Source organism: Nerophis ophidion, linkage group LG24 (genome assembly GCF_033978795.1).
Source record: "Nerophis ophidion isolate RoL-2023_Sa linkage group LG24, RoL_Noph_v1.0, whole genome shotgun sequence".
In the NCBI taxonomy this organism is placed as follows: Eukaryota; Metazoa; Chordata; class Actinopteri; order Syngnathiformes; family Syngnathidae; genus Nerophis; species Nerophis ophidion.
Window position 1 is genome coordinate 7116553 of NC_084634.1, and position 19032 is coordinate 7135584.

General features: G+C 39.4%; 1 protein-coding gene across 5 annotated transcripts in view; it reads left to right on the forward strand.

The window, feature by feature from the left end:
- The first annotated feature begins 3509 nt into the window (after positions 1 to 3509).
- The window catches only part of ppp2r5eb (protein phosphatase 2, regulatory subunit B', epsilon isoform b), a 166459-nt gene continuing 150936 nt past the window's right edge, over positions 3510 to 19032 (forward strand). For 2 of the 5 annotated variants that reach the window (XM_061886349.1, XM_061886350.1), the window contains exon 1: positions 3510 to 3986. In XM_061886349.1, the coding sequence (XP_061742333.1) occupies positions 3958 to 3986 (29 nt within the window). In that variant the 5' untranslated portion in view covers positions 3510 to 3957. The remainder of the gene's footprint in view (positions 3987 to 19032) is intronic. The other 3 variants (XM_061886351.1, XM_061886353.1, XM_061886354.1) reach the window with 2 other exon arrangements.

Sequence of the window (19032 nt, forward strand, 5' to 3'; positions counted from 1 at the left end):
TTTTTTTACATTTTTATTTGGGACTTCCGGTGGGCCGAATACAGCCCGCGGGCCGTAGTTTGGCGACCTCTGGCCTAACCATTAATGTTTTTAGGTTATTCACGTCCCATGAAGCAATGTATATTACTGGTAGCTGTAATAACTACACAATGGGGTTAAAAGTGAGCATTATTATTCGGGCTGTACACAATAAATGTGTATATCTGGAATCGAACGAATTCGACTTATGTTACGTAACTTCTTAGCATCCTTTTTTAATCTGTTAGCGCACATGCTAACACCTTCCATTGTTGTGGCATTCGGCAAGCCACGTCGCCATGCCGCCTGCCTGGGTCGGGAGCGTCGTCAGCAAGCGGCATCGGCGCCTCGGTATAATGCATATATATATATATATATATATATATATATATATATATATATGTATGTGTATATATAAAAATGTGTGTGTATATATATATATATATATATTTATGTGGGCTCTACCGAGGATGTCGTTGTGGTTTGTGCAGCCCTTTGAGACACTTGTGATTTAGGGCTATATAAATAAACTTTGATTGATTGATTGATATTTGTGTATATATATGTGTGTGTGTATATGTATATAAAAAAAAAATATATATATATATATATACATATGTGTGTGTATGTATATATGTATCTGTATATATATTCCTTGCGTACTAATTGACTGAAAGAGTGCGCACTTGATGTCACGTTATCGATGGAAAAATGCGTTTTTAGACAACATGATTTGCCTGAGCGGCTAGGAGACACCGAGAGTAACAAGAGGTAGAAATCGGATTGGAAAGGACGGATTAAAGAAAGAAAAAAAAACTTTTTTTACATTTTTATTTGGGACTTCCGGTGGGCCGAAAACAGCCCGCGGGCCGTAGTTTGGCGACCTCTGGCCTAACTATCAATGTTTTTAGGTTATTCACGTCCCATGAAGCAATGTATATTACTGGTAGCTGTAATAACTACACAATGGGGTTAAAAGTGAGCATTATTATTCGGGCTGTACACAATAAATGTGTATATTTAGAATCGAACGAATTCGACTTATGTTACGTAACTTCTTAGCATCCTTTTTTAATCTGTTAGCGCACATGCTAACACCCTCCATTGTTGTGGCATTCGGCGAGCCACGAAGTCGTGCCGCCGGCCTTTGTCGAGAGGGTCGTTCGCAAGCGGTGTTGGGACGTGGCGCCTCGGTATAATGTGTATATACATATATGTATGTGTGTAGATATATATACACATACATATATATATATATATATGTATATATATATATGTATTTATATATATTTACACAAATACAGTATATACACATGTATGTGTGTGTATGTATGTATGTATATATATTCCTCGCGCACTTCCTAGCATCCTTTATAATCTGTTAGCGCACATGCTAACACCTTCCATTGTTGTGGCATTCGGCGAGCCACGTCGCCGTGCCGCCTGCCTGGTTCGAGAGCGTCGTCGGCAAGCGGCATCGGAGCCTCGGTATAATGCATATATATATATATATATATATATATATATATATATATATATATATGTATGTGTATGTATAAAAATGTGTGTATATATATATATATTTGTGTATATATATGTGTGTGTGTAAATGTATATATAAATATATATATATATATGTGTATATATATATATACACACATATGTGTGTGTATGTATATAAGTATCTGTATATATATTCCTTGCGTACTAATTGACTGAAAGAGTACGCACTTGATGTCACGTTATCGATGGAAAAATGCGTTTTTAGACAACATGATTTGCCTGAGCGGCTAGGAGACACCGAGAGTAACAAGAAGTAGAAATCGGATTGGAAAGGACGGATTAAAGAAAGAAAAAATACTTTTTTTACATTTTTATTTGGGACTTCCGGTGGGCCGAATACACCTCGCGGGCCGTAGTTTGGCGACCTCTGGTCTAACTATTAATGTTTTTAGGTTATTCACGTCCCATGAAGCAATGTATATTACTGGTAGATGTAATAACTACACAATGGGGTTAAAAGTGAGCATTATTATTCGTGCTGTACACAATAAATGTGTATATCTGGAATCGAACAAATTCGACTTATGTTACGTAACTTCTTAGCATCCTTCTTTAATCTGTTAGCGCACATGCTAACACCTTCCATTGTTGTGGCATTCGGCCTGGGTCGAGAGGGTCGTTCGCAAGCGGTGTTGGGGCGTGGCGCCTTGGTATAATGTGTATATACATATATGTATGTGTATATATACACATATATGTATGTGTATATATATATATATATATATATATATATATATATATATACACATACATATATATATGTATTTATATATATTTACACAAATACAGTACATACACATGTATGTGTGTGTATGTATGTATGTGTGTGTATGTAATCTGTTAGCGCACATGCTAACACCTTCCATTGTTGTGGCATTCGGCGAGCCACGTCGCCGTGCCGCCTGCCTGGGTCGGGAGCGTCGTCGGCAAGCGGCATCGGCGCCTCGGTATAATGCATATATATATGTATATATATATATATATATATATATATATACATATATATATATATAAATGTGTGTATATATATATATATTTGTGTATATATATGTGTGTGTGTATATATATGTGTGTGTATATGTATATATAAATATATATATATGTATATATATATATATATATATATATATATATATATATATATACACACATATGTGTGGGTATGTATATATGTACTGTATATATATTCCTCGCGCACTAATTGACTGAAAGACTACGCACCTGATGTCACGTTATCGATGGAAAAATACGTTTTTAGACAACATGATTTGACTGAGCGGCTAGGAGACACCGAGAGTAACAAGAAGTAGAAATCGGATTGGAAAGGACGGATTAAAGAAAGAAAACACACTTTTTCTACATTTTTATTTGGGACTTCCGGTGGGCCGAATACAGCTCGCGGGCCGTAGTTTGGCGACCTCTGGTCTAACTATTAATGTTTTTAGGTTATTCCCGTCCTATGAAGCAATGTATATTACTGGTAGCTCTAATAACTACACAATGGGGTTAAAAGTGAGCATTATTATTCGTGCTGTACACAATAAATGTGTATATTTGGAATCGAACAAATTCGACTTATGTTACGTAACTTCTTAGCATCCTTCTTTAATCTGTTAGCGCACATGCTAACACCCTCCATTGTTGTGGCATTCGGCCCGGGTCGAGAGGGTCGTCGGCAAACGGCGTCGGGACAAGGCCTCGGACAGGTTTGGCCTCATTCCGTAGGAGACTATACACGCTCCCAAAAGCGCACTTGGCTTACCGTCTCCATCTCTTCCCTCGTCCCTTTGCTCCGCCACCGAACTCGCGGGCTCCGTCGCCTGCGCCCGTCCCCTTTCCCGGCCTGACTGACACGCCACCTCGTCCAATCGCCGCCGCCGCCGCCGCCCGGCTCGGCCAATAGGAGTGGCCGGGGGGCGGGGTTGTGGGTCGCTCCCCAGCGCCGCCGAGCAGGTTAGTGTGCTCGTGTTATGTGTCAGCCCAGCGGTATTGACAATAGGCTGAGAGGAAGCAGCATCCAGGACCTAATGGTGGAATGTCACATCGCCACACGCCGTCGTTTTTACACAGCAGCGTGTTGTTGTTGATGGGACTTTGAAGGACCCGGGGGAGCTGACTTTGGCTGTCGGAGGCCGACATTGTGTTTCCGCCGCTGCTCGCACCGAGCTGGAGGTAGCCCCCCCCCCCTCTTAGCTTCCCAAACATAGGATAACTCCTAACCGCCGTCTCCGTCGCGAACAGCAGAGGATCAAGGTAAAGTACCTCCATTGGAGCGGGGCACTGTGGGACTGTGGGACGGTGCGTGTCCAGCCCAGCGCCCGGTCAGTCTGTCGGGCTCTCGCTAGCAGCGTTAGCACCTGTGTATTTTCGCCTGGGATGATGGGTGATCGCCCGAACCCGCCCAGGTAAAGTTGTTTATCCAGCAAAACACACCGATGCCATGTTTGTTCATGTTTTGATGTGCAATTGTATTCCTTTTTTTTTTATTTTTTATTTTTTGGGGGGACGAGACGCTATGACGACTAGCATATGCTAAGGGGTTAGCTTCGGTTGCAGCTAACCCGCGCTAGCTAACAACGACGCCGTTTTCCGCCCGTAGTTGTGCGCTTTGCCGCCAAAGCCCGGACGGAGTGGGTTGCTAACAATACCTCCGCGCTCAAAGTGCGCGCAGAAGCCGACTAGCTAACGATAAACGCGGCGAATTCTTTGAAAAGAATGCGGTCGGGAGGCTAACCGTGCTAGGCGGCTAAGGCTAGCTGTCAAGTCCGGGCAGGCCCGACGCGAGCTGCCTCGCTCGGCTCAGCGCCTCATGGTGCAAACCCCGCCGCTCACGCCGGGTCAATGTGTGAATGCAACGCGGGCTTCCTTATCGCACTCTTCGCCGATAGCATCCTTTTTTATTATGCTGCATTTAACCAGCGGTTGGTGGCCCATGCACTAAGCGGGATGACTAGTCGAAAAAGCCAAAATGTGCCCGGACTTGCCGTGGAAAATGGTTTTAAAAAATGCTAATAATTAGATAAAGGTGTTTTGGATGCGACCATTAAAGTAGTCGTGTCATGGAACAACTACTTCCCTTTATGTTGACGCAATTATCATAAAAATATCTGGTTTTTAACTTGCAAAGTTTGCGGGTAAATAGGATCAAAACAGTATCAATCTCACGGAAATTCCCGAGTCATTTCGAGAGATAACGAGCGAGCCAGTCACGTGATCTGTGACGTCATTTGCCAACAACAACAATGCAAAATCATGCAGACTTTGTGAGAGCCAACAATGATAACTTTGGGAAAACGTATGACCCAGAACCTTATATATTTGATTCTAAACATATTAAAGGACAGTGCGGTGCACCAGGGGTTAATGCATTTGCCTCAAAATACAAATTACCATGAATTGATTAACGAGGACCCCGAGTTAAACAAGTTGAAAAACTTATTCGGGTGTTGCCATTTAGCGGTCATATTATACGGAATATGTACTGTACTGTAAAATTTACTAAGGAAAGTTTCAATCAATCAAAGGTCCTGAGTTCAGTTTAACCAGAGGTTGATGGCCCATGCACTAAGCGGGATGACTAGTCGAAAAAGGCAATATGTGCCCGGACTTGCCGTGGAAAATGGTTTAAAAAAATGCTAACAATTAGATAAAGGTGTGTTGGATGCGATCATTAAAGTAGTCGTGTCATGGAACAACTACTTCCCTTTATGTTGACGCGATTATCATAAAAATATCTGGTTTTTAACTTGCAAAGTTTGCGGGTAAATAGGATCACAACAGTATCAATCTCACGGAAATTCCCGAGTCATTTCGAGTGATAACGAGCGAGCCAGTCATGTGATCTGTGACGTCATTTGCCAACAACAACAATGCAAAATCTTGCAGACTTTGTGAGAGCCAACAATGATAACTTTGGGAAAAAATTAGGAACCAGAACCTTATATATTTGATTCTAAACATATCAAGAGGCGTAGCGCCAGGGGTTAGTGCATGTGCCTCACAATATGAATTACCATGAATTGATTGACGAGGACCCCGACCTAAACAAGTTGAAAAACTTATTCTGGTGTTGCCATTTAGCGGTCATATTATACGGAATATGTACTGTACTGTAAAATTTACTAATGAAAGTTTCAATCAATCAAAGGTCCTGAGTTCAGTTTAAACAGAGGTTGATGGCCCATGCACTAAGCGGGATGACTAGTCGAAAAAGCCAAAATGTGCCCGGTCTTGCCGTGGAAAATGGTTTTAAAAAATGCTAACAATTAGATAAAGGTGTGTTGGATGCGACCATTAAAGTAGTCGCGTCATGGAACAACTACTTCCCTTTATGTTGACGCGATTATCATAAAAATATCTGGTTTTTAACTTGCAAAGTTTGCGGGTAAATAGGATCAAAACAGTATCAATCGCACGGAAATTCCCGAGTCATTTCGAGGGATAACAAGCGAGCCAGTCACGTGATCTGTGACGTCATTTGCCAACAACAACAATGCAAAATCATGCAGACTTTGTGAGAGCCAACAATGATAACTTTGGGGAAAAATTAGGAACCAGAACCTTATATATTTGATTCTAAACATATTAAAGGACAGCGCGGTGCGCCAGGGGTTAGTGCATGTGCCTCACAATATGAATTACCATGAATTGATTGACGAGGACCCCGACTTAAACAAGTTGAAAAACTTATTCGGGTGTTGCCATTTAGTGGTCATATTGTACGTAATATGTACTGTACTGTGCAATTTACTAATGAAAGTTTCAATCAATCAAAGGTCCTGAGTTCAGTTTAACCAGAGGTTGATGGCCCATGCACTAAGCGGGATGACAAGTCGAAAAAGCCAAAATGTGCCCGGACTTGCCATGGAAAATGGTTTTAAAAAATGATAACAATTAGATAAAGGTGTGTTGGATGCGACCATTAAAGTAGTCGTGTCATGGAACAACTACTTCCCTTTATGTTGACGCGATTATCATAAAAATATCTGGTTTTTAACTTGCAAAGTTTGCGGGTAAATAGGATCAAAACAGTATCAATCTCACGGAAATTCCCGAGTCATTTCGAGTGATAACGAGCGAGCCAGTCACGTGATCTGTGACGTCATTTGCCAACAACAACAATGCAAAATCATGCAGACTTTGTGAGAGCCAACAATGATAACTTTGGGGAAAAATTAGGAACCAGAACCTTATATATTTGATTCTAAACATATTAAAGGACAGCGCGGTGCGCCAGGGGTTAGTGCATGTGCCTCACAATATGAATTACCATGAATTGATTGACGAGGACCCCGACTTAAACAAGTTGAAAAACTTATTCGGGTGTTGCCATTTAGTGGTCATATTATACGGAATATGTACTGCACTGTAAAATTTAGTAATGAAAGTTTCAATCAATCAAAGGTCCTGAGTTCAGTTTCAAACAGAGGTTGATGGCCCATGCACTAAGCGGGATGACTAGTCGAAAAAGCCAAAATGTGCCCGGACTTGCCGTGGAAAATGGTTTTAAAAAAACGCTAACAATTAGATAAAGGTGTGTTGGATGCGACCATTAAAGTAGTCGTGTCATGGAACAACTACTTCCCTTTATGTTGACGCGATTATCATAAAAATATCTGGTTTTTAACTTGCAAAGTTTGCGGGTAAATAGGATCAAAACAGTATCAATCTCACGGAAATTCCCGAGTCATTTCGAGTGATAACGAGCGAGCCAGTCACGTGATCTGTGACGTCATTTGCCAACAACAACAATGCAAAATCTTGCAGACTTTGTGAAAGCCAACAATGATAACTTTGGTTAAACGTATGACCCAGAACCTTATATATTTGATTCTAAACCAGTGGTTCTTAACCTTGTTGGAGGTACCGGACCCCATTAGTTTCATATGTGCATTCACCAAACCCTTCTTAGTGAAAAATAAAATGTTTTTTTTTTTTTATTTCAAGACAAAGTTATATGTTTTTGGTAACACTTTAGTATGGAGAGCATATTTTAAGTAACAAAGACTTAATTTAAAGGTTTTTTGACACTAGGGGAACATATTCTAAGTAACAAAGACATCATTTAAAGTTATTTGGCCAGGGTTAAAGCGTTAGTGTTATAATGAGGCCATGTCGAATAAAGCATTAATAAGTACTTAATAATGACTAGTTAAGAGCCAATATGTTACTCATTTGCATATTAATAAGCAACTAATTAATGGTGAATATGTTCCCCATACCAAAGTTTATCCATGTTTTTTACTGGTGCACAAAATGAACTGTGTATGAACATCACCTTGTTCAAACAACAAAACCAACACAGCGCATAAACTCAAAACAGATTACACACCTGCAAATCAGTGTGACTTCTGCTGTTGCCGTATCCATAATACGCTGATAGGGAGAAGTTTTTATTGGGTGTGTTTTGACCTCCGCCGAACCCCTGAGGCCGACTCACCGAACCCCTAGGTTTCGATCGAACCCAGGTTAAGAACCACTGTTCTAAACATATCAAGAGGCAGCACGGTGGACCATGGGTTAGTGCATGTGCCTCACAACACGAATTACCATGAATTGATTGACTAGGACCCCGACTTAAACAAGTTGAAAAACTTATTCGGGTGTTGCCATTCAGTGGTCAATTGTACTGAATATGTACTGTACTGTGCAATCTACTAACAAAAGTTTCAATCAATCAAAAGTCCTGAGTAGTCCTGAGTTCAATCTCGGGCGTGTGACTGCGTGGGTTCCCTCCGGGTACTCTGGCTTCCTACCACCGCTAAAAACATGCACTTAGGGATAGGTTGATTGGCAACACTAAATTGGCCCTAGTGAACGTGAGTGTGAATGTTGTCTGTCTATCTGGCAACTTGTCCAGGGCATACGCCGCCTTCCGCCCGAATGCAGCTGAGATAGGCTCCAGCCCCCCCGCGACCCCGAAAGGGACAAGCGGTAGAAAATGGAGAGAAGGACATATCTGTAAGTTTTACAATCTGTGTGCAAAAGAGATCTGACGTGTCATGTCGCAGTATTGCTAAGCGCTAAACAAGAAATACAAACTACCAATATAATAAAACAATCTCTTACTGTACAATATCTGCTCTCGCCGGGATGCAGACTGATGCAATGCTTTTAAGTCAGATTTAGATGAAATATTAATCATAATCCACACCAAGGCACTAGATGCTTGTTTTTAAAGTTAATAGTGCTAATGATTGTCACACACACACACTAGGTGCGGTGAAATTATCCTCTGCATTCGACCCATCCCTACGGGGGAGCAGTGAGCAGCAGAAGTGACCCCGCCCGGGAATCATTTTGGTGATTTAACCCCCAATTCCAACCCTTGATGCTGAGTGCCAAGCAGGGAGTTAATGGGTCCCATTTTTATAGTCCTTCGTATGACTCGGCCAGGGTTTGAACTCACGACCTACTGATCTTACTCTAACCACAAGACCACTGAGCAGGGCCTTTTGGGTCTTATCATGTGTTTTGTCTCCATTTTCGGGTTTAAGTTGAATGTCACAGATGAACAACTTCTTGGTTTTATGTCTAAATCCCCCTAATATCCACGTGAGAGGGGTGAGTTAGCATCTAGAATTAATTTCCACCAGCTGAGACACAATCTGCACGGCGGTAGCAGGACGGCTAAATAGTAGCATATTAGGCTAGCATTGCGTTGCTAAAAAATAGTTTGCCTGCGTCAGCACTTATAATAACAAAATTGCTATTACTTGGTTAATATTCAAGTCGCGCTATGTAAATGGGGTATTGTTGCTGGGTTTTTGATGGGTACTCAGAGGGCTTTTTGGGCGGAACAAACGGCCCCCGTTGACTCAGTTGTGAACAGGCCGTTTTTATTTCTGATTTTGAATGCATAAAAAAAGAAAAACATATTTACAGTGGCGATCAAAAGTTGACATACACTTGTAAAGAACATAATGTCATGGCTGTCTTGACTTTCCAATACTTTCCACAACTCGTATTTTTTTGTGATAGAGTGACTGGAGCACATACTTGTTGGTCACTAAAAAAACCATTCATGAAGTTTGGTTCTTTTATGAATTTATTGTGGGTCTACTGAAAATGTGCTGGGTCAAAAGTATACATACAGCAATGTTAATATTTGCTTACATGTCCCTTGACAAGTTTCACTGCAATAAGGCACTTTTGGTAGCCATCTACAAGCTTCTGGTTGAATTTTTGACCACTCCTCTTCACACAATTGGTGGAGTTCAGCTACATTTGTTGGTTTTCTGACATTACTTCAGCATTGTCCACACGATTAAGTCAGGGCTTTGGGAAGACTATTCTAAAATCTTAATTCTAGCCTGATTTAGCCATTCCTTTACCACTTTTGACGTGTGTTTGGGGTCATTATCCTGTTGGAACAGCCAACTGCGCCCAAGACCCAACCTCCGGGCTGATGATTTCAGGTTGTCCTGAAGAATTTGGAGGTAATCCTCCTTTTTCACTGTCCCCATTTAAAGCACCAGTTCCATTGGCAGCAAAACAGGCCCAGAGCATAATACTACCACCACCACGGCCTTCCCAAAGTCCTGACTTAAACGTGTGGACAATGCTGAAGAAACAAGTCCATGACAGAAAACCAACACATTTAGCTGAACTGCACCAATTTTGTCAAGAGTAGTGGTCAAAAATTCAACCAGAAGCTTGTGGATGGCTACCAAAAGTGCCTTATTGCAGTGAAACTTGCCAAGGGACATGTAATTAAATATTAACATTGCTGTCTGTATACTTTTGACCCAGCAGATTTGCTCACATTTTCAGTAGACTTACAATAAATTAATAAAAAAAAAAATAAATAAATAAATGTTTTTTTTTTTTTTTACCAACAAGTACACACTTCAATCACTCTATCACAAAAAATAAGAGTTGTAGAAATAATTGGAAACTCAAGACAGCCATGACATTATGTTCTTTACAAGATAGATAGATAGTACTTTATTTATTCCGTCAGGAGAGTTCCTTCAGGAAAATTACAATTTTCAGCACAATCCCATTCAAGATCAGACAAACATTACAGGGAGACAGAACAGGATCGCTGACGGGTCTGCCGGCTTCCAACGCCCCTTACAAAAAAAAAGATGACATACAGGTAAACAAGGGGGCGGGGGTGAAGAAAAAAAAAAAAAAAAGTGTATGTAAACTTTTGTTCATGACTGTACGTTCTTGTCTTACATAAGGATTGTGGATGATAAACGGCACGTTTCTTTGAATTTTTTTTTTTTTTTTTTGCTTATTTCCAGTGTGACTCATCTCCTGATACAGTCAGAGTGCAGAACCCATATCTACAAAATTGCCAAAGACATTTGGAGCGGAATATTTAAAATGGCCCATTTGAAATTGTTGCATTTTGTGATGTCTCGATGTTATTTTCACATACTTTGCGGATTGGAAGTACAAAACCCAAAACCGGTGAAGTTGGGACGTTGTGTAAATGGTAAATGAAAACAGAATACAATGATTTGCAAATCCTCTTCAACTTCTATTCAATTGAATAGACTGCAAAGACAAGATATTTAATGTTCGAACTGAGAAACGTAATGACTATTTGCAAAAAAAAAAATAGCTTAGCATGTAATTGCAGCAAACATTTTGCACAGGGGCATTTTTACCACTGTGTTACATGGCCTTTCCTTTTAACAACACTCAGTAAACGTTTGGGAACTGAGGAGACCAATTTTAGAAGCTTTTCAGGTGGAATTGTTTCCCATTCTTGCTTGATGTACAGCTTAAGTTGTTTTATTATATACATGTATTTATATAGCGCTTTTTCTCTAGTGACTCAAAGCACTTTACATAGTGAAACCCAATATCTAAGTTGCATTGAAACCAGTGTGGGTAAAGTGTCTTGCCCAAGGACACAACGGCAGTGACTAGGATGGCGGAAGCGGGGATCGAACCTGCAACCCTCAAGTTGCTGGCACTACCAACCGAGCTATACCACCCTGTTCAACAGTTCGGGGTCTCCGTTGTGGTATTTTAGGCGTAATATTGCGGCACACATTTTCAATGGGAGACTGGTCTGGACTACAGGCAAGCCAGTCTGGTACCCACACGCTGTTGTAACATGTATCACGCGTCCATGATAACGTTGCTTGGATGGCAACATATGTTTCTCCAAAACCTGTATGTACCTTTCAGCATTAACACATGTGTAAGTTACCCATGCCTTGGGCACTAATACACCCTCATACCATCACAGATGCTGACTTTTCAACTTTGTGCCTATAACAATCCGGATGGTTCTTTTCCTCTTTGGTCCAAAGGACACGACGTCCACAGTTACTTAAAAACAATTTGAAGCGTGGACTCGTCAGACCACAGAACACTTTTCCACTTTGCATCAGTCCATGTTAAATGAGCTTGTGCTGAGTTTCTGGGTGTTGTTGATAAATGGCTTTCGCTTTGCATAGTAGGGTTTGAACTTGCACTTACAGATGTGGTGACAAACTGTAGTTACTGACAGTGGTTTTCTGAAGTTTTCCTGTGCCTATGTGGGGATATCCTTTACACACTGATGTCGCTTTTTGATGCAGTACCGCCTAAGGCAGTGGTTCTCAAATGGGGGTACGTGTACCCCTGGGGGTACTTGAAGGTATGCCAAGGGATACGTGAGATTTTTTTTTAAATATTTCTAAAAATAGCAACAATTCAAAAATCCTTTATAAATATATTTATCGAATTATACTTTAACAAAATATGAATATACATTCATAAACTGTGAAAAAAAATACAACAATGCAATATTCAGTGTTGACAGCTAGATTTTTTGTGGACATGTTCCATAAATATTGATGTTAAAGATTTATTTTTTTGTGAAGAAATGTTTAGAATTACGTTTATAAATCCAGATGGATCTGTATTACAATCCCCAGAGAGGGAACTTTATGTTGATGATTACTTCTATGTGTAGAAATCTTTATTTATAAAGTTTTTATAAGTTTTCAGCTATTTTTATCTTTTTTTCCAAATAGTTCAAGAAAGACCACTACAAATGAGCAATATTTTGCACTCTTATACAATTTAATAAATCAGAAACTGATGACATAGTTCTGTATTTTACTTCTTTATCTCTTTTTTTTTCAACCAAAAATGCTTTAATCTGATTAGGGGGTACTTGAATTAAAAAAATGTTCACAGGGGGTACATCACTGAAAAAAGCTTGCGAACCACTGGCCTAAGGGATTGAAAGTCCGTAATATCACCGCTTATGTTCAAGGAATTCTCCAGATACTCTGAACCTTTTGATATTACGGACCATAGATGGTGAAACACCAAAATTTATTGCAATAGCTCGTCGAGAAATGTTGTTTTTAAACTGTTGGACAATTTGCTCATGCATTTGTTCACAAAGTCCTTGTTTGTGAATGACTGAACCTTTAATGGAAGCTGCTTTTATACCCAATCATGGCACCCACCTGTTTCCCATTAGCCTGTCCACCTGTGGGATGTTCCAAATAAGTGTTTGATGAGCATTCCTCAACTATCTCAGTCTTTTTTGCCACCTTTTTTGAAACATGTGGCAGGCATCAAATCCCAAATGAGCCAATATGTGCAAAAAATAACCAAGTTTCTCAGTTCAAACGTTAAATATCCCGTCTTAGCAGTCTATTCGATTGAATATAAGTTAAAAAGGATTTGCAAATGATTGTATTCTGTTTTTATTTACCATTTACACAACGTGCCGACTCCACTGGTTTTGGGTTTTGTACAGTCGGGTTTTATGGACCCAATGAAACTTTTCCCTTTTACTGCCACTTTAACGAGAGCACTGTTGTGTCATGTCATGTGTCACACTCCTTGTCACTTTGTCAAGGTGTGTGCTCAATTATGGACCAATTGGACTGTGTTTCACAGTCAAAGTCCCCTGTGTTTACTGTTTACTAGCACCATAATGCAGTAACCACCACCTTGTGTACAGTCGTGTGTGTGTGTGTGTGTGTGTGTGTGTGTGTGTGTGTGTGTGTGTGTGTGTGTGTGTGTTTGCTGAGTTCATTGGTTTCTATGTGAGCAGTTTCATGATGTCATTAAGAATCAGGTCAGTGTGTGATTTTAATTTGCTGCCATTTTCACATGTTTTTTGCAAGCCGATTGATGATGATTGCGTCGTCGTATGATTAGCATAGTTGGCCATGACGCATGTGCATGTAAGTTTTGTGGACACTGTGGGAGAGATAAACAAAAATGTGGGACAGGGTGGGGGCAGCCTAGAGGGAGACAATTTGCAAGGAAAAAGGGTGATACGGCTGAAAACTGTCACGATATAAGTTTTTTTTTATATCGGTGGATATGGATTTTAGGTATTGTAACGGTATTTCGGTTGCAAAGTCCTCACGCTAATGCCGTGACGTTTGACGGTGTCAAACAAAAACTCGGTGTGTAGTTTTTTTCTGGCGCTTTAAGCATTGGCCGTGTCTGAAAATAAAATGGGCCGACGGGACGGTGGTGTGGAACGCCGAAAGCAGGAAGTGAAGTGTGTTCGTACTAGATCAGTGTTTTTCAACACTAGTGTACCGCGAAATTCAGTCTGTGCCGTGAGAGATTATGTAATTTTACCTATTTGGGTTAAAAATATTTTTTTGCAAACCAGTAATTATAATCAATCAATCAATGTTTACTTATATAGCCCTAAATCACTAGTGTCTCAAAGGGCTGCACAAACCACCACGACATCCTCGGTAGGCCCACATAAGGGCAAGGAAAACTCACACCCAGTGGGACGTCGGACCGGACCCCCTCCACAAGGGAGAGTGGGACATAGAAGAAAAAGAAAAGAAACGGCAGATCAACTGGTCTAAAAAGGGAGTCTATTTAAAGGCTAGAGTATAGAAATGAGTTTTAAGGTGAGACTTAAATGCTTCTACTGAGGTGGCATCTCGAACTGTTACCGGGAGGGCATTCCAGAGTACTGGAGCCCGAACGGAAAACGCTCTATAGCCCGCAGACTTTTTTTGGGCTTTGGGAATCACTAATAAGCCGGAGTCTTTTGAACGCAGATTTCTTGCCGGACATATGGTACAATACAATCGGCAAGATAGGCTGGAGCTAGACCGTGTAGTATTTTATACGTAAGTAGTAAAACCTTAAAGTCACATCTTAAGTGCACAGGAAGCCAGTGCAGGTGAGCCAGTACAGGCGTAATGTGATCAAACTTTCTTGTTCTTGTCAAAAGTCTAGCAGCCGCATTTTGTACCAACTGTAATCTTTTAATGCTAGACATGGGGAGACCCGAAAATAATACGTTACAGTAGTCGAGGCGAGACGTAACAAACGCATGGATAATGATCTCAGCGTCTTTTAGTGGACAGAATGGAGCGAATTTTAGCGATATTACGGAGATGAAAGAAGGCCGTTTTAGTAACGCTTTTAATGTGTGACTCAAAGGAGAGAGTTGGGTCAAAGATAATACCCAGATTCTTTACCGTGTCGCCTTGTTTAATTGTCTGGTTGTCAAATGTTAGAGTTGTATTATTAAATAGAGTTCGGTGTCTAGCAGGACCGATAATCAGCATTTCCGTTTTTTTGGCGTTGAGTTGCAAAAAGTTAGCGGACATCCATTGTTTAATTTCATTAAGACACGCCTCCAGCTGACTACAATCCGGCGTGTTGGTCAGCTTTAGGGGCATGAAGAGTTGGCTGTCATCAGCATAACAGTGAAAGCTAATACCGTATTTGCGTATGATGTCACCTAGCGGCAGCATGTAGATGCTGAAGAGTGCAGGGCCAAGGATCGTGCCGTTGTTGAGTGTCTGTAGATCGTCAGACTTACCACGGTATACTCTTCCATATCAGTAGGTGGCAGCAGGTAGCTAATTGCTTTGTAGATGTGGGAAACAGCGGGAGGCAGTGTGTAGGTAAAAATGTGTCTAATGCTTGAACCAATGATAAACAAAAGGTGAGTGCCCCCTAAGAAAAGGCATTGAATCTTAGAGAAGGCTATGCAGAACGAAACTAAAACTAAACTAGCTTCAAAGTAAACAAAAACAAAATGCCGGACGACAGCAAAGACTTACTGTTCAGTTCAGTTCAGTTTATTTTCAGTCTAACAAAAACATATTCAAACATAGATCACGATTCAAAAATGACTGGAACAGGCAGAAGCAAAAAAGCTTATATGGCCAACATAACATTTTTTACATTCAATTAAGTTACCTTTTCTAATAATTTTGTAATACAAAAAGAAATATAGTCATTCAGCATTTACATATAAGTTGCCCTTTAACAAATAATACAAAAATATGTACTTACACCCATGCACTTTTTGGTAAATAGATAAACATACATACTTTCTAAATACAACATTTAACCAAACAAACATAAATTTCTAGTTCACATAACTTTTTAAAATACATTGTGACATGTTCTTTTTGAAATTAAATACTGAGTCACTCATTTTTATTTCTTTACCAACAGAATTCCACAAATTAACACCGAGAACCGATAAACATCCACGTTTAACAACTAATCTTGCTTTTGGTCAAATAAACTTAGATTCATCTCTTAGATTGTATTTGCTGGTCTGTAGAGAGAAGTATTTTTGAATTCCTTCTGGAAGAGTATTTATTTTTGCTTTGAACATTATCTGTGTTATTTTATAATTAACAATATCTTGAAATTTCATAAGTTTTGATTTAACAAATAATGGATGGGTATGGTCATAATATCCTGCTTTGTTTATTAGCCGTACAGCTTTTTTTTGCAGCAAAACAATATAATAAATTATGGTTTTAAAAGTGGTTCCCCAGAGTTCTACACAGTATGTCATGTATGGAAGTATCAAAGTATAATAAATTGTTAACAAAGAATTATAATTAAGTAATTAGTTTTATACAAAACACCAAGTGTTTGCGATATTTTTGTTTTTATATAATTTACATGTTGTCTCCATGATAATTTATAATCAATTATAACTCCCAAAAACTTAGTATCAAAGACACGTTCAATTTTATCTCCATTTATTTTAATATTTACTTCATTAGATACCTCAGTTTTGGTACCAAAATATCATAAATTTAGTTTTAGGAATATTAAGTGATAATTTATTCATATCAAACCAGTTTTTAAGCACTGTCATTTCTTGTTCTATTTTTCCCAAAAGTTCATTAAAAAAATTTCCAGAACAAAGGATAGTTGTATCATCAGCAAACATAAAAAAATGTTAAGAAACTTGATGCATCACAAAAATCATTAATGAAAATTGTAAATAACTTAGGACCAATTATAGAACCCTGAGGAATTCCACAAACTATATTTTTAAATCCAGATATTGTATTATCCACCTCAACACATTGTTTTCTATTTTCTAGAAAATAGAAAACAATGTGGAGCAGAGACGGCGTCCACGATGTACATCCCAACATGACATGACAATCAACAATGTTCCCACAAAGAAGGATAAAAACAACTTAAATGTTCTTGATTGCTTAAATGAAGCAGGTGTGGGGAATAGCGGTCAAGGAAGACATGAAACTGCTCGAGGAAAATACCAAAAAAAAAGAGAAAAAGCCACCAAAATAGGAGCGCAAGACAAGAACTAAAACATTACACACAGGAAATCAGCAAACAAGTCAAAATAAGTCACAGCGTGATGTGACAGGTTGTGACAAGAGCTATAGTGATGCTTTAAAGTCATGTCCAACAATTGCGACAACAACTTTTTACAGTCAATATCGGCTGCAGAGTTTCATTTTTTTTAATGTTTTCTGCTGGTGGAGTGGCTCCGCATTTTTTTCAATGAAAAAATGTTTTTCCTAAGCTCCAAAAAGGTTGAAAAACACTGTAGTAGATGACAAGAATTTTTTTGGTGTGGACATTTTCTGAAAAGAAAAAAAAAATCAAAATCCGTCCATAACTGTTTGCGTTATTGTGCTAGGGGCGGCATAGCTCGGTTGGTAGAGTGGCCGAGCCAGCAACTTGAGGGTTGCAGGTTCGTTTCCCGCTTGTGCCATCCTAGTTACTGCCGTTGTGTCCTTGGGCAAGACACTACCCACTTGCTCCCAGTGCCACCCACACTGGTTTAAATGTAACTTAGATATTGGGTGTCACTATGTAAAGTGCTTTGAGTCACTTGAGAAAAGCGCTATATAAATATAATTCACTTCACTGCTAAGAGACAAGCAAACCCTGGTGAAAACATAACCTTTTTTGGCGGAGGTAAGAAAGTCTGCTTTTTTTTTTTCCGCCTGTTTTTCCTCGATGCCACCCAGAAAAGAAATTCGAAGCCAGCCACGCCAAACGTCAGCGTGTGAGGTATTATTAAAAGTACTTTTCTGAGAAACATTCCAGACGGATATCAACGTGTCCACTGTGGAAGACACTGCTTCTCATCAAGTAAAAGTTGAAAGACACTAAAGTGAAAACATTATTGTTTTACACTGGATGTTTACTTTGTCACTTTAAAGACACATGGAAGTTTTTTTTAAGTAATTGCTTGAAACAATGGATGTTTCTGCACATTTCTTCACACTTAAAAATCCATGTTTGCAGTATCAATCAATCAATCAATGTTTATTAATAAAGCCCTAAATCACAAATGTCTCAAAGGGCTGCACAAGCCACAACATTAGTAATAAATATGATTGGAACATTTTAGCGTTATGTTTGTGTTCAATTACTGTAAGTGTGTTTAAACTAATCATTCCTGCCACTTCATTTTACACACTACAACATTTTTAAGTCATTTAAAACCCCCCAAAAATTTATTGGACAAATACCCCAATGATATCGTACTGTGGCCCTAATGCCGTGATATCGTACCTTGGGATTTTGATACCGTTACATCCCTATTCAATATTGATAATAACTTGATATTTTTGACGATCTACGGAAAATATGGACCAGGAGATTAAATGTGAACATTTTTATTTCCTTCCTCTGATTATACTCCCTTCAGCTATCAAGGCAGAAAGGACAGGAAATGTCAAGACAAGCATGAAAAATAATTCATGTAAACAAATTTGTAAAATAACAATAAACATTTAAAGGCCTACTGAAAGCCACTACTACCCACCATGCAGTCTGATAGTTTATATATCAATGATGAAATATTAACATTGCAACACATGCCAATACGGCCTTTTTAATTTACCAAATTGCAATTTTAAATTTCCCGGGACTTTTTTCCTGAAAACGTCGCGTAATGATGACGTGTACGCGTGACGTCACGGGCTGTTATGAATATAAGCGCTGCACACACACACACAGCTAAAAGTCGTCTGCTTTAACCGCATAATTACACAGTATTTTGGACATCTGTGTTGCTGAATCTTTTGCAATTTGTTCAATTAATATTGTAGAAGTCAAAGTAGAAAGATGGAGATGGGAAGCTTTAGCCTTTAGCCACTCAAACACACGGTGATTCCTTGTTTAAAATTCACGGAGATGAAACTTTACTATGGATCAGAGCGGACATGGATCCCGACTACATGTCAACTAGCAGGTTTC